At 40.8% G+C, this 15,893-nt stretch overlaps 1 protein-coding gene across 4 annotated transcripts in view; it reads right to left on the bottom strand.

Moving 5' to 3' along the window:
• The window catches only part of SLTM (SAFB like transcription modulator), a 46,119-nt gene extending 32,555 nt beyond the window's left edge, over positions 1-13,564 (bottom strand). For 3 of the 4 annotated variants that reach the window (XM_073303745.1, XM_073303740.1, XM_073303741.1), the window contains exons 1-7: positions 13,318-13,564; positions 12,218-12,305; positions 4,108-4,172; positions 3,523-3,711; positions 3,205-3,252; positions 2,091-2,118; positions 273-741 (exon numbers count right to left, since the gene is read on the bottom strand). In XM_073303745.1, coding sequence (XP_073159846.1) covers positions 273-741; positions 2,091-2,118; positions 3,205-3,252; positions 3,523-3,711; positions 4,108-4,172; positions 12,218-12,305; positions 13,318-13,491 — 1,061 coding nt within the window. In that variant the 5' untranslated portion in view covers positions 13,492-13,564. The remainder of the gene's footprint in view (positions 1-272; positions 742-2,090; positions 2,119-3,204; positions 3,253-3,522; positions 3,712-4,107; positions 4,173-12,217; positions 12,306-13,317) is intronic. The other variant, XM_073303744.1, reaches the window with a different exon arrangement.
• Between the last annotated feature and the right edge of the window lie 2,329 nt (positions 13,565-15,893).

Genomic DNA, 15,893 nt, shown 5'->3' with positions numbered 1-15,893 from the left:
CATTACCATCACCACAAGGACACTTAAACTTGTCAATTTGAAAAAAATAAAAAATAAAATGCTGACAATTCGACAATGCAATCAGTAGGACATAGTTTCTATACGAAGATCTTGAATTTTTAAAAAGTAACTTATGGCGGTCAAAAAAAATATCTATAGGCAGGAGCATAAGATATTAATTATAAGATGCTTGCTGCTACCCCCTTAATGTAGAGTGATCTTACTGAATGCTGGTACTCAGTATCGTAAAGAACGGACATAGAAAGACAAACCTCTTTGCTTGACCAGAGGCCCCAGTAGACGAGGGACCTTTCTTCAAAGTGTCCTTTTCTTTGTCTCCAGATTCTGCTTTCTTTGAACCTTCTCTGGCTTCCTTCTTGACAGGATCACCCTTCACGCAGTCTTCCTTCTTACCATCTTTATGGTTCTCAGTCATCTCATAATCCTTGTTTTCCTTCTCCAGGCTCTGTGCAATGGTATCCTGCCCATCTTTTGGCTTACTTGCTTCAGAATCTGTAATTTTCACATTTTTACCTGTTTCTAGGAGGTCATCACCATCAAAATCCAGAGTGATGGCATCTTCAGCCTGGATTGTAACCGATATGTTATCATCCTCAGCTTCTTTCACAGATGTGTTAGCTTCCATCTCTTCATGAGCCGTATGATCAGCCTCAGCTAGGCTTTCTTCTGAAGGCAGAGGTTTAGATACTTCTTGTATACCATCACCAGAACCTGCTTTATCTAAGAGGATTTAACAGGAATAAATATGGCAAAACAAGAAGTTTAAACAATTTTATATGCATAAGCTAGAATAGGACCTAGAAAATACAAAGCCAGTTATTAGCACTGATGGAAGATTAGGGGGAAAAAACAAGATGTATTAACATGTAAATAAATCCTTCACCCAGGATCACTCATTCGCCATGGCAAAATACATTTTCTAAAAGACAAATACCAACAAACAGTAGGAGTCAGAAAATGGTTCCATCCTGCAGATACCAGTTTTTCATAGCAAGTATCCATTTTCCGCTGTAGGTGTTAATATGCCATAAAGAAAGGCTTTCTTCAGATGCTTGCAGTTTGATTTAATCAGTGTTTGAAAACTTCCTTGTTGTAAGACTTTTAACCTTCCAAAATCCTTAAGAGTGACAGTCGGGAGAGTCTAAGTCAGTCTTCAATACAGTTTCAAGGTTCTGTCTTGATCCTCCTTTCTGAATGGTTGTTTGGCAGTCAAGATAGCTGAACAAGTCTGCTGCAGAAACCGAAGTGTGAACTTCAAAGTTCGTAGCAAACTGGTTTTCAGTCTTCATCCACTTTGCAGATTTTCAGTATTCATTCTCAGTCCCATAAGCAGTATCTCCAACAATATTCTTGCATTCTCACAAAACAGATGCTTCAGCGATAGGGTCCCTCGTAAATGGTGAGTCTGTAGGTTTATTCTCCAACTTCAACACTGTCCATCTTGTTTAAAGTGAAAGTGCTCCATGATCTTTCTAGTCCACAATATGTAGAATCCTTTGATTTCTCTCCAGAAAGTCTCTGGTTGGTCAGATGTGTCACACTTCTTCTGTAGCATTAGTAAGTAGAATGGCTTTAAAAAAAAAAGCCGCTGTTTAGACTCCTCCACGTTTCTGAAAGCTTCCTTTACCATCCTAAGCACAACCTGGCAGCATGTGGATGACAGTATGTGAAAAGTCAAGTAGATGATGGTCCATAATTGGCAAGTTTTCGAAGTTCAGTATAGTAATGTACTGTCTCATTCTGTTAAGCATCTACCAGTTACTGCAGTGCAAGTCTTCAATTTGTGCTTCAAGATTTATTGCACCATAGAAACAGAAGTCCTTGCATATTTGGTTTGTTTTTAATTAATAATAAGCATACATCCACCACAGTAACTGATATGTACTATCATCCACTCTTAAGAGAAAAATAAATCCACTGAGTACATGGATCTTAGTGAGCTTAATACAGAGACAGTCAATACTTAATACTAGAGACAAACCTAATGTTAACAGACTAAAAATTAAGCAAGTTTCACTTTTAATCTACCAGTTTAAAACCTCTCAACTCTACTAAATTTCAAAACATACCTTTTTCATTTTCTTCCTCTTCACCATTCTGCAAGACAGGGGGAAATCAAATTTAAGTATCTGTTTGTTATGAGAGTTTAAGCACAAAAGTTATGAATTTCAAGTCCACAGTAATCAGAATTTATGAATTAAGGAACTGTTTCCAAAAACTAAACAGTTTAATTAGAAGTTGATGGTACACATTGTTTATACCATCTTTTGTAGCCAGTGAGAATTCATATCACAGCATTCAGTAACATCTTTGTTTTCCAGTTAAGAACATTTCCCTTTCTAGAAAAGTTCCCTTTTCCATGAAAGGGAACTTACAACTGGTGGCAACACGTTACCAACTTCTCTTGTAGTCAAAGTGTTACTTGATATGTGTCTAGAGTTAAGGTCTTCAGAATGAGAGCAACAAGTAATATGATCTCTGTTCTCTTGCACTGTTCTATCAAAGGCAATTAACTAGTGTTAGCCTTGAAAGTGAGAGTCTCCCTGGTTTGATTATTATACAGGAAATGTCTGATACATATGCTGTTTAACCAATGTTTACTTTTTTGGGTTATCAAAGTTAACTGAGAGGAAGATGATGATCTACTTCCACTGTGTATGTATGTATGTGTATATATATTATTTTACATATTCTGGATGTCTTCATCAGAAGTGTCTGGAACGCTGTATGAATTTCAGAACTGGAAGAACTTTACTTTTTTTTAAACAAAGGTATCTGAACCTTCATCTCCAGATCATCATTTTTAAAATTTTAACTTTGGAAATGAAGTTCTGAAATGAAAGAGAGGAGGATTTTGTATACATTGTGTTAGAGATACTACATATAGTTCTTAAGTTTCACTAAAGAGGTACCTCAAAGTATTTTTGGGTAGATTAGTTAAGTGTGTGTATAATGCTCCCACAAGAGCCAAGTATAGTCACTTTGAGAGGACATCTCGAAGTCCAGGTCATCCTTAATACAGCAAGCAAAGCCTGTATTGCAGTCATTTGCAAACATATGTATTATACCATCAGAAGCTCAAAGGTGCAAGCCTGGTAACTTAACTGAGAAAGAAGGTCACTTTAAGCCAGGCTTTGCTTCAATTTCCTAATCGCAAGTTTAACAAGACCATTTGGAACTTACATGGACAGTTGGAAATGTATCATCTTCTGTGTCTTGAAGATCATTTTCCTAAGTTGAAAACACAGATAAGGGGCTTGCTAAACAAGCTAGTAATAATGACACTTACAAAAGCACCTAAAGAGTCAGGAATTCAGCTCTGTACTACTTAGACAGGTTAAGAGGAGCAGGGGAGTTTGAAGAAGTACTACCTCTTTTAGTGAGCTGAATAAGACAGACTAAAAGAGACAAACTTTAGCCCCAAAGAGTTTTAGACAGACTAAACAGAAATGTGTTTTTCGATGAAAGTTCATATAGATTTTAACAAGTGTGGCAAGGTACCTGGCTTTCAAAATCTTTTTCTGCATCTTCTCTTGTCTCCCCCTGTTTTGAATCAGAATATTTCTTTTCTGAAGGAGGCAGTTCTTTAGAATGCGAGTTCTCCTCTTCATTTTCACCAACTTCTTCAAAGTCCTTCAGTTCATCATTTCCATCTTGATCGCTTGCGTCTTGAACCTCCAACTCACTTTCCTTTCAATCAGAAGAACATATGGTATAACTAGAGGCATGAGCTAGATTTTACTTCCAGTGAAACAGAGCCATTGCTTCTTCAAAAGGATATCAAAATAGCTACATTTTCAACATTCTTTATTGTTGTCCTTCCTAGAGTTCCCATTTATTTTGAAGCACACAGCATGCTCACATGCAGAAAGGTATGCATCAAGATAAATCAAGCCATATAACTGAATGTGTGTGGAATAAGATATGATCAAATATCTTGTAGTAGTGTAAACACAGCATGAACAATGATTTAGATCTCCATTTAAGTTAGCTTGTGTCAAATGGACCTTTTCAGCTAAAACTTTGCTTCATTTACCGGACTAGAACAGTTCAGTATATAAGTTCTCAAAGAAATTTAGTTATTACCTTGACAAAGGAATCATCTTCCACTGAAGTATCACCACTTAATTCATCAGTTTCCTGTTTTTTACCTAAAAAGACAGGATACGCTAATGACTACAGTTGAAAGCAACTCCTTTTGTAAGACTTTACTTCATATGCATTATGGTGCAAGAGAAGGAAGGTTCAACTAACTGTTCTCCAGAATACTACAGCTCAACTGAATCACTCACCATGGTATAATTCCCAAAGAACATTATGTTTTAAGATGAAACTCAAGGGTTATGAAATGGAGTTGGTATGTAATCATTTGACAGTGCACAATCAACAAAATGGTGCTTCTTCAATTCTGACCTCTCCCCTTTAGAATTTATTCCTTGCTCTTCAGACTCAATTCTTAAATTTAAAAAAAAAAAAGTTATGTAGTAATTCTGATAACAATGAATGAAGTAGCATTAATTGTAGTTAGCAACCAACTCTAGGAGCTAAACTTTAGAATTAAGACCTGGCAATGAATATTTTCCATGAAGTTGAAAATATTGACAACTCTCCCTCTGAGACCGCTGTCACAAATCTAGCATTGTGCATGTACTTTTTTTTTGGGGGGGGGGGGGCAGTAAGGGAGTGGATAAGGTGACTGACAGAACTCCATTGGAGTCCATCACTTATCCTTTCCAAAGGAGTAACCCACATGTTGTGCACTTCAAATAATTACATGAATAAAAGACACTGAACAACTTAATCCCAAGTATCAGCCTGTGAGTAACCTTTTAGAAAAGATCTAAATGCACAATCTGATCAGAATTGGTGCAAATGGGTTTCTGTGGGAATCCATGACCAGATGCAGCTGGGATGACATGGGCAATTATGATAACAACTTTGCCAATGAAGGCTTTTTGCTACTTAGTGTATTTGACACTAAGAACACATTAATGATTTGCTCTTCAACTTTTCACCCTCCCCTTCTTCCAAGGGATGGACAGTATATCTAGAGAATTGAAGTACATCACTCCTTAGCACAAACAGCCCCACATCCACCTTTGATGTAACAAAGAGAATCAGCTTTTTTTTTTTTTTTTTTTTTTTTAATTCTTCTAAGAGGCAAGTTCTAAACAGCACTTGAAAACTTGAAAACTTCCTGACCAAACAAGACACACATTGACCGTTCTCTCTCATTAGTTACATGAGTAAGATACAGGTAAATGCCCAAATTAGTTTTTATAAATGCAATTATAGATCAATTCAGATTTGAATTAAAAAGGCATCCTTTTGCCATATTTAGCATTGCTGCTTTGTATTTGGAGTGCAATACCATGAAATTAGCAAGGTACAAGTGGCAACGAAAAAATTATGATCAAAAAGGCATGTTTTAAGATGCTAGCCTTCCTTAGAAGGTGAGTGACTTAACAGAAAGATGCTTTCCACTCCATGGAATCCTCAGATCTTGGGAACATGAGTCTAATCTAGACTGTTTTAGAATGGTACTTTTTTTTTTTAAAGTAAACTTGGGCAATCCTGCCAGTGGCAGCTATATTCAGGTATGTTCCAACAATCTTCTAGTCCATGTAAACAAAGGATAAATGAAGAATGAAATGAAATTAAAAGCAGTATCACTGAACAGGGACTTTTGTACTTGTCCTTTCGGCTTCACAATTTGCTTCTTATTAAAACAAAAAAGAATCAATCAAATTGAATGCTTTGTTGGCATTCACAGGGCTTCTCCATGTTCTACCCTAGATCCTTGAACTTCTCCTGCACCTGTATCCAGATAAACACACACACTATGCTCATGAGGCAAGTGTTCTTGATGCTACAGGTGTCCAGCAAAGGCCTATTTCATTGAATAGCTGTCAGTCTCTAGACTCTTCAAAGGGTGTTTCTAAAATTCATCTGCTTGCCATGCACAGGAAAAATTAACTAGAACCATTTTGTGGTGGGAGAGGTGCTCTTCCCCCCGACATGAAAGTCCTCAGACATTATGGCACTCAAAGGCATCTCTCTTGAAAGCCAGATTTCTGAAAGTGTCCTCATCAGAAGCCAAATGAATGGGAGTATCAGAAGGATTTTTCCATTTTTATTTTTTGTATAGCCAAGACCAGACAGGAGGACACTTGTTGCTACTCCAAGTCTCTCTCTCCATGATGATCAAGTACTTGCAGTCCACCTTAATACATTGAAATAAAAGCAAGCAGACATTTATTCCTTGATGTTACAAGAGCGTGTTCCAAATATGAGAAAATAGTCCTCTTCAAGTGAAACTATGATGCCCTTGTCCCCTCAAAAAAGTATCAATACAACTTATTCCAGTGCAATTACTACTTAAAGGTGCTGATGCAGATAGTTTTCTAATGTTGGTGCAATATGGCTCTCTAATATTGACAGTATATCTTGACAAAAAGAGGCCCTCAGAGACTGAAGTGTTCAGTACTATTCAATGGTGCTGACGTAAATGAACTAGATTACTACTGGTCCGTCCACAGGTGAACAAGCACAGAGTTATGTGTGCCCACACAGCTAAGGTCAGATCCCCGGAAAGCATTTTTCAGCAAGAGAACAACTGTTATGCAAGGTCAGCATAATCTAGAGGACCAATACTTAGGGCTAAAAGGCACATGTTATTGTCGCTAGAGAACCCCTGGTAGCCCACAGCAGTGCCTATGAAACAAAGCAAGGTAGCAACACACAGGAAAGAATCCCATGCACTGCTACAGACTAGGGACCAAGTGGCTACGCAGCAGTTCTGTAGAAAAGGACCTAGGGGTTACAGTGGACGAGAAGTTGGATATGAGTCAGTGTGCCCTTGTTGCCAAGAAGTCCAACAGCATTTTGGGCTGTATAAGTAGGAGCATTGCCAGCGGATCCAGGGACACGATCATTCCCCTCTATTCGGCATTGGTGAGGCCTCATCTGGAGCATTGTGTCCCACACAACAACAACAACAACAACAACAAAGAGTCCAGCGGAGGGCAACAAAAATGATTAGGGGACTGGAGCACGTGACTTATGAGGAGAAGCTGAGAGGACTGGGATTATTTAGTCTGCGGAAGAGAGGAATGAGGGGGGATTTGATAGCGGCTTTCAACTACCTGAAAGTGGGTTCCAAAGAGGATGGATCTAGTCTGTTTTCAGTTGTAGCAGATGACAGAACAAGGAGTAATAGTCTCAAGCTGCAGTGGGGGAGGTTTAGGTTGTATATTAGGAAAAAACTTTTTCATTAGGAGGGTGAAGCACTGGAATGGGCTACCTAGTGAGGTGGTGGAATCTCCTTCTTTAGGAGTTTTTAAGGTCAGGCTTGACAAAGCCCTGGCTGGGATGATTTAATTGGGGATCGGTCCTCCTTTGAGCACGGGGTTGGATTAGATGACCTCGTAAGATCCTTCGTCCCACATCAGCCCTGACAGGGTTAAGGAAGCTGAGACAGAGACAGTTATGATAGGCCACACATGAGGGGCTTAGGCTGGCAAAGCAACCCCTAATTGAAAAATGAAGCTCAGCTGAGCAGGTATGGGCTGGGCTAGTATAAAGCCTAGAAGCTGACAACAGAAAGGGCTGCAGTGAGGAAACTTGCACCCACCTTCTGTTCATTAGAGAAGGAAGGAGGGAACCCCTGGAAAGAGTATGACACTGGTTCTGAGGAAAAAAGGTATAGTACAGCTTGGTCTACATTCCAAATTTTATGTCAGTATAACTATGTCCAGGAAGATTGTTTGCAGATTTGAAAATAGCTATAGTTGAACAAAAAAAACCTTCAGAAACAGACTTCAAAGAGAAACAGTAGAACTAAAATTCATTTGCAAATTTAACACCATTAATTTGGGCTTGAATAGGGACTGGCTGGCTCATTACAAAAGCAGCTTTGCCTCTCCTGGAATTGACACCTCCTCATCTATTATTGGGAGTGGACTACATCCACCCTGATCGAATTGGCCATGTCAACACTGGCTCTCCACTTGTGAGGTAACTCCCTTCTCTTCATGTGCCAATATATTTATGTCTGCATCTGTAATTTTCACTCCATGCATCTTCTTACCAACGAAAGCTTAGGCTCAAATAAATCTGTTAGCCTTTAAGGTGCCACTGGACTTGTTTTTGTGGATACAGACGAACAGAGCTACCCTCTGATATCTGGTATAGACAGCATTATGTTGACAGGAGGACTTCCCCGTGGAGGAGGTGGAGCTCTACACCAATGGGAAAAGATCTTCCATTGGCATAGGTAGCTTCTTCACTAACTGCTACAGTGATGCAGCTGTGCCACTGTAGTGCTTAAGTGTAGACAAGCCCTCAGAAGAGAGAAGGGTGGAGAAGAAAACCCGTTGGGAGTAGGAAGCAGTCCAGAGAGAGAGACAACGTGAGCAGCAAGACTGTGGACTGACCAGACCTTGGCTGCATGTTACAGGGTCTTTGTGCTAGAACCCAGAATAGGGTGCAGGTCTAGGTTCCCCTACTAGCCACTGACAGAGTGGCATTGTCTGGACAGCAGGTCCAGTGAGATTCTATACCCCAGAAGAGGAAATGACATGACTGGAGGGCCAAATCATGAAGAGGAAGATGCAGATCCTGGAACAAGAGAGGGCTCACAGTGTGAGAGAGTACAATAGGTTTAGAGACCTCAAGGGGAGGCATCAGCCCTGGAAGAGGCACCATCCACAATAAGTGAACACTGCAGGACTGTGCCCGATAATAAAAGGGGGCAGAGATAAGATCACACTAATAGACTGAGGCATTTAGGAGTATCCCAAAGGAAACTGAGTTAAATGGTGGTGGAAGATTATCTAGTATACATCAGTTTTTCCTGTTGAGAGACAGATGCCTCTTGAAAACTATCAGCCAGAGATATAGGTAACCAAGGAGTAGTGGCAGGGAAATGTATGTGAATACAGACAGCAGGGTTGATACCAAGAAACTTGATGTAACAAGTGGCATGACTGTATATCTCCCTTGGATACGATATTATAGTTCTACTGCACAGCAGTATTGTGTACAGTTTTTGTACTGACGCCAAGTAGCATGTTTGACTGACACAAAAAAATCTGCGTTGGTGGATATCATTAACAGCCAGGAAAACTAGGGGTCTTTTTTGGGGTAGAGATGTGCCTTATCTTTAAGTATTTTATTATTTTTGAAAGATTGACATTCAGGAGGGCGCTATATAATTTAGGGACATGAAGGTTAAGTAGTGTGGAGGAATAAGACAGCAACAGTACTATAGCATGTGCTAGTAAATATACATCTTTTAGTGATATAATGGGGTTGGATAGTAAAGGAACCAAATTCATTCTGGTGGTATCAGGGTCAGATATCTACAGGCAGATGCATGTTACTTCCACAAATACACACTGCCTTTAAACTGCAATTATGGCCTGAAATTAGACAAGGAAGTTTGTTATGTGAAACCAATGGGTCTTGTTTAAATATAGTTTAACAAATTAACTAATGTCCTTGATTGCGTTAGCATCTTGGTATTAAAACTTGCTTTAATGTTTACTACTTATTCATCCTGTTTTATTTTATGTTATAGACAAAATGTTTCAAACTCAAGTTCCTGAGCATTAGCACAAAGCTGCAGCATTTGGGTTGCAAATACTCCAGGGGAATGTTCACATCTAATAATATTTCACAGAAAACATTACATAATTCCCTTGTAGGTGAGTTACAACATCTGACCTAGACACCTAAAAAGTTACTAGGATCTTCACATGTGGCCAGAACAACATTTTGGTGACAGCATTCAGCACTGAACAGGTGATTAAGGAAGCGAGATTTAAAAAAAAAAAAAATACAAAAAACAATGTGCCTGCACATGAGGTATTAGCTATTAAATCCAGGAGTGAAGCGGTACAACAGAAGTTATTCAAGCAAGTTCTATTTAGCACTCAGTTTTATCTGGGCCTGAAAAGTTGGACACCTATTAGCTTTTTTTTTTTATTTTGAAGACCTCTACTGATTTGCTCTCTGAAAAGTCTGAAGTTGCTACTTGAATGGAAAAACCTTTGGTCTCCCTTTCAGATGTTCCAAAGAAGGCTCTCTTCCTTCTTATCCTTCCCCCAGCCTCCTTCTAATGGATCTACTACTTCCCTTACAACTTCAGTGGCAGTCCTGCTGTTCACAGCTTTCCCCCACCCCAGCAGTAGCTGTATCAAGTTCAGGGAGCAGTAAAATTGTCCTTACTATAATGTTCTGAATAGCAACAGTAAAGCCTGCTAGATACTTATTAGCTTCACCCTGCAGCAGCCCAGAGAAAGCTATGAGCAGCAGAAACTACAGCAGTTGGTTTGAAAAGTCTATCAGGGAGGGAAAACTGCATCTGTTGACACTAAAGGACTATTTTTGAAACCAGAATGGCTTGAGTCTTAGAGCTTGTCTACACATACAGTGGTGCAGTTGCACCTCTATGTTGAAAAGAGTGCCGTCCATAGCATTGTCCACACCGGCCCTCATGTCAATGTAATTTACATCGCTTGTGGGTGGTTTATTCAGACCTCTGAATGATTTAAGTTATGCTGACATAACCTGTGTTTACACTAGAGGTTAAGTCTTAAAGGAAAGCTCAGTTTCTGAAGAAATTAATGGCTTAAATTCCCCTGCTTACCAGGGAAACTTCCTGGGACAAGCTAACCAATGCATTTTTCCAAGTGCTAGTCTTTCCAACTGGAGGAAAGAGTCAGGTTTATAAGAGATTAAAGTAATAGCATTTTAGCAGAAAAGTTAAATCTCTATCGTGGAAGAGAGAAACAAGCAGGAGGGGAAACCAACATCATGGGGTTAAATTAATGCATATCATCCTAACCAAAGTAACTAACAAAGGAATATATGGTTGCTAAACAGTCACTTTGGTCTCACTGTGGACGAAAAGGTATTGCAGTAAGTCCACTGAAAGCCAAGACTGGGAAAATCTGACAGATTATATTGACAAATGAAAACATTCCTTCAGGATATTCACTTTAGAAGATGAACATATCTGAATACGGTAAGAGTATCATTCTTCCATGCAGTCAGCCAAGCAGTGTGTTTGTAATGTTATAGAAAACAAATATGAACAGTGTGAATTATATTCAGGTTCTATCAAAGGGCCCTTGTTAACAGAAACATATGTGAATCACGCAAGCATCCAATTATAATCCATTTCCATAAATTTTCAAAGTGGGTGAGGAGAAAGTGAGAACTCATCTTAAGACCAATGACATCTTTTTGAAAAAAGGGAAGGGTTCATATTTTATAGGTAAACCTATAATTTCTACATATTGCTATAGAAAAGCTGGAAGCCACATCTTAAATAGCAGCTGTCAAAGACTTCCCCAAACAGTAATATCCTCAGAAGGCAGAGTGACAGGGTGAAGGTCTAGACTATCCAAGAGGGACCTTGTCAGAGGCCAATTCAATATAGTGGTGTGCATATCAGTCATGATTTAGAGGGCTGAAGAAGAAAGGAGGCAAACACTAACCATAGCAGCAGAAGGAGTAACTCAGGTCTTAGTTTACTTTTTGCTAAATACACAACCCAGTATAACAAGATCAGTAGAAAGGCTTCTAAATTTTCAAGCTTCCATACAATTTTAAGTTTCCTCCTTAACTATGTAGTAATTTCAAATGAGAAAGTGAAATTGACTATTAGAAGCAAAACCAAGTCTATTTTGTTTCTTTTTGCGTTTATCCCAAACAGTACAGATAAGATTTATTCAAAAATTCTTTATGCAAGAATATCGGTTGAAGATTGACATGCAATTCCGTTTTAGACTGGCCACTTATTTTTGGTGTACAGTCACCTTCATCACTTGACACTTTCCCTCCCTTCAAGTTCAATGACAATCTTTAATAGAGGCTGAGCATTTCCAGAAAAAACAATTAAGTAGCAGATACCAGTAAATGTGTGAGACAGTCCTCAAGTGTGGTTTGTTTTTTTTGTTTTTTTTTTGGAGCGCGGTGGAGAAGAGAGAGAACCCTGTTTGACTAAATTTGTAGAAAAGTGGACAAAACTGTATCAAGCACAACTACTCATAATTTGGGCGGATATTCACAAGGCCTATTTCTCAGTATTCACAATAGGTAAAAACTTATTTTTAATTTGACAATTAAACTTTTAAAAACCTTAAGTAAATAGATTTTCACAATATAATTTGTATTAATAGGTTTTAACCTTTGCCTTTTGTTGGCTTCTTGATAGGTGTATCAGCTGAAACAGTTATTTCAATATTATCTGGATCTCCTCCCTCTTCTTCAATAGCCTAAATAAAACCAAATAATAAATGTTTTATGAAATTTAACTAGAAGTTGATAATTTACATACACAAAAGCCTAATGACTTGTTCTTCCTAAATACAAAGTATTAAGGGATTCAGATTAGATAGTACATTTAAAACTCCTGGAGGACCAGAAGAGGAAAATAATCTAGGTAATGGCAGCAACCTAAGTGATTAGAGTAACATTTTTACAAAATGTAACACAGATCAACATACTACTCACACAAAACGAAATGCTACAAGGCAATTTAAACGTAACGACAGCAACATTTAGGCTAGGCCAAAACCCTACGAAAATAATACTGTTACAAGAACATTCCTGTATTTGCACAGGCCGGCAACCCACCACAGTAATTTCGTGGCAGCCGTACCTTGAGATGCTCAGGCGATGTCAGAAGAAAGCAGACAGCCTTCTGCTGTAAACAGGCCCCATACAGACTCAACAGAGAAGGGTGCCGAGGCAACAGAACCACGGAGCTTACCAAGCAACGCAAATAGCCTCAGCCATCTATGCCAAGCCTGAGCAATGGCAAAACAGGGGTTAGGGCCAGGCTGTTTTACAGGGGGAGCCCAGCACCGGAGAGGTGCCTGGCTGCGTGTGCTGGGCTCAATCCCGTAGTACGGGGCTGCCCCTACCTCGGAAGGGAGGTGGCAGATGAAAAATGCTGTGGCGATGTCCAAATCCAGATTTCTGCTCAGACCAGCCCAGGGCACCACGCCCTGCCTCCACCACCAACCACATAAGGATTTAAAACAGCCGGGCGGCGGGCCCGTTTGCGGGCGCCAGGGCTGCGCGGCCAGACGAGCCCCTCAGGGGGTGCGCAGCGGTCCTCGTGGGCGAGGAGCACAGAGACCCCTCCGGGGCAGCGCCGTGAACGGCAGGGGTTCGCCCGCCGCCGGAGCTCAACGCCGGGCAAGGCCCCAGCAGGCTCCCGAAACCAGAGAGCAAAGTACGGCCTGGCCTGGCCTGGCCGCGCGGCCTACGCCGGCCTCTCACCTGCTTGAGCCGGGAGATGAGCACGGTCTTCACCCCGGTGATGTCCAGATTGCGCCGCTTCAGCTCCGACTTGAGATCGATGACCCGCAGGTCGGTGATCTTCTTGCTCTCCATCTGGGCTGGCCCCGCGGACGGGGCTGTAGCGGGAGAAGAGACGGCGGCAGCGGCGGCCATTTTAGGGCGAGTGAGCGCGGTAGCTGCACGCACAATGAAACCCCCTCAGCCGCTTGATCCCGCCCTCCGTCAGTACCCGGATGGCGGCCGCACAGGACCGGGCTGAAACGGGCATGCGCGTTGCCCGGCTCTTTCCTGTTCCCCGAGGCTTACCTCGAGTCCCGCTCTCTTCCCCGCCCAGCCGGCCCGCCCTGCGCCAGGGGGCGTGTCTGGGGAGCTCTGGTCCCCGCCCGGGGGCTGGGAGAAGGGGGTGCTCTGTGGGGAGGAGGTGAAGGTGGAGCTGGCTATGGGCAGGACTGAGGGAACTCCTGTTGTGACCGACTCCAGCCCCGAGAGCTGGGGGCTGTGGTATGTTCTCTGCAAGGCTCCCTGCTCGGCGCCCCGGGTTCTGTCATGGGCAGCCACGGAGGCCCAGGAACCGCAGAGCCTCTGATCAGCCAGCCCATGCCTTCCTGTGCATCTCTGGGGCCTCTCAAGTTTGGGACCTGCTAGGCCACAATGGTAGAGTCCCGTTCTCCTAAAGAAACTGTATTAGCCTAAGGAAAACAGTATGATCCTGAAAGCTACTCTAGCATTGCCAACCCCAAATTCTCAAAAACATGAGTTATCCCCTCTCCCAGAATAATGAGATTAGCTTAGAAATCATGAGAATTTAAAATAATAAGCGGGGGATTCTTTGTATTTGCCTTCTGGTTTCTGAGCCTTCAGGGTTGATGTTTTCAAGTCTTTCTCTGCTACCAGGAGCCCTATCTGACAGGCACAAATGAGCTGAAGTTTTTTCAATTGTCTTAGGTCCTGTTCCAAGTCTAGACTGTTTTATGGGAGGAAACGCTTGGCTTCTTCAGCTGAAGGCTGAAGAGGGGATATGATTGGTCTATACAAATACATCAGAAGGTAAACATCAGGGAGGGAGAGGAACTATTTAAGCTAAAGGACAATGTTGGCACAAGAACAAACGTATATGAATTGGCCATCAGTAAATTTAGGTTGAAAATTAGAAAAATGTTTCTAACCATCAGAGGAGTGAGGTTCTGAAACAGCCTTCCAATAGGAGTAGTGTGGCCAAACTACTTAACTAGTTTTCAGATGGAGCTTACTAAATTTATTAACTGACTTATATGATATAGTTGCCTGTGATAGCAGGGGACTGGAGTGGATGACCTGGAAGTCCCTTCCATGCCTGTGTTCCTAATAGGGCTGTCAATCGCAGTTAACTCACACGATTAACTCAAAAAAAATAATTGCAATTAATAGCAGTTTTAATCACAATGTTAAACAATAGAATACCAATTGAAATTTATTAAATATTTTGGATCTTTTTCTACATTTTCATATATATTCTGTGTTGTAATTGAAATCAAACTGTGTATTATTTTTTATTACAAATATTTGCACTGTAAAAATGATAAAAGAAATAGTATTTTTCAATTCACCTCATACAAGTACTGTAGTGCGATCGCTTTATCATGAAAAGAAAAGGAGTACTTGTGGCACCTTAGAGACTAACCAATTTATTAGAGCATAAGCTTTCGTGAGCTACAGCTCACTTCATCAGATGCATAACACGGCTGTTACTCTGAAATTTATCATGAAAGTGCAACTTCCAAATGTAGATTTTTTTTTGTTACATAACTGCACTCTAAAACAAAATAGTATAAAACTTTAGCGCCTACAAGCCCACTCAGTCCTACTTATTATTCTGCCGATCGCTAAGACAAACAAATTTGTTTCCATTTACAGGATATAATGCTGCCCTCTTCTTATTTACAATGTCACCAGAAAGTGAGAATAGGCATTTGCATGGCACTTTTGCAGCTGGCATTGCAAGGTATTTACGTGCCAGATATGCTAAATATTTGTATGGCCCTTCATGCTTTGGCCACCATTCCAGAGGACATGCTTCCATGCTGATGACACTTGTTAAAAAAAAAATGCATTAATTAAATTTGTGACCGAACTCCTTGGGGGAGCATTGTATGTCCCCTGCTCTGTTTTACCTGCATTCTGCCATATATTTCATGTTATAGCAGTCTCAGATGATGACCCAGCACATGTTGTTCATTTTAAGAACACTTTCACTGCAGATCTGACAAAACGCAAAGAAGGTACCAGTGTGAGATTTCTAAAGATAGCTACAGCATTCGACCCAAGGTTTAAGAATCTGCAGTGCCTTCCAAAATCTGAGAGGGATAAAGTGTGGAGCATGCTTTCAGAAGTCTTAAAAGAGCAACATTTTGATGCGAAAACTACAGAACCCAAACCACCAAAAAAGAAAAATCAACCTTCTACTGGTGGCTTCTGACTCAGTCTGCACTGCTTTGGATTGTTATCGAGCAGAACCTGTCATCAGCAAGGTGGACCACGGGTATCTCCTGAGCACTCTGCGAGCGTTTGGCTTCGGA

Source organism: Lepidochelys kempii, chromosome 10 (genome assembly GCF_965140285.1).
Source record: "Lepidochelys kempii isolate rLepKem1 chromosome 10, rLepKem1.hap1, whole genome shotgun sequence".
NCBI lineage: Eukaryota > Metazoa > Chordata > Testudines > Cheloniidae > Lepidochelys > Lepidochelys kempii.
The sequence above is the reverse complement of the archived record's forward strand: the minus strand, read 5'-3'. Positions and strand labels throughout refer to the sequence as shown.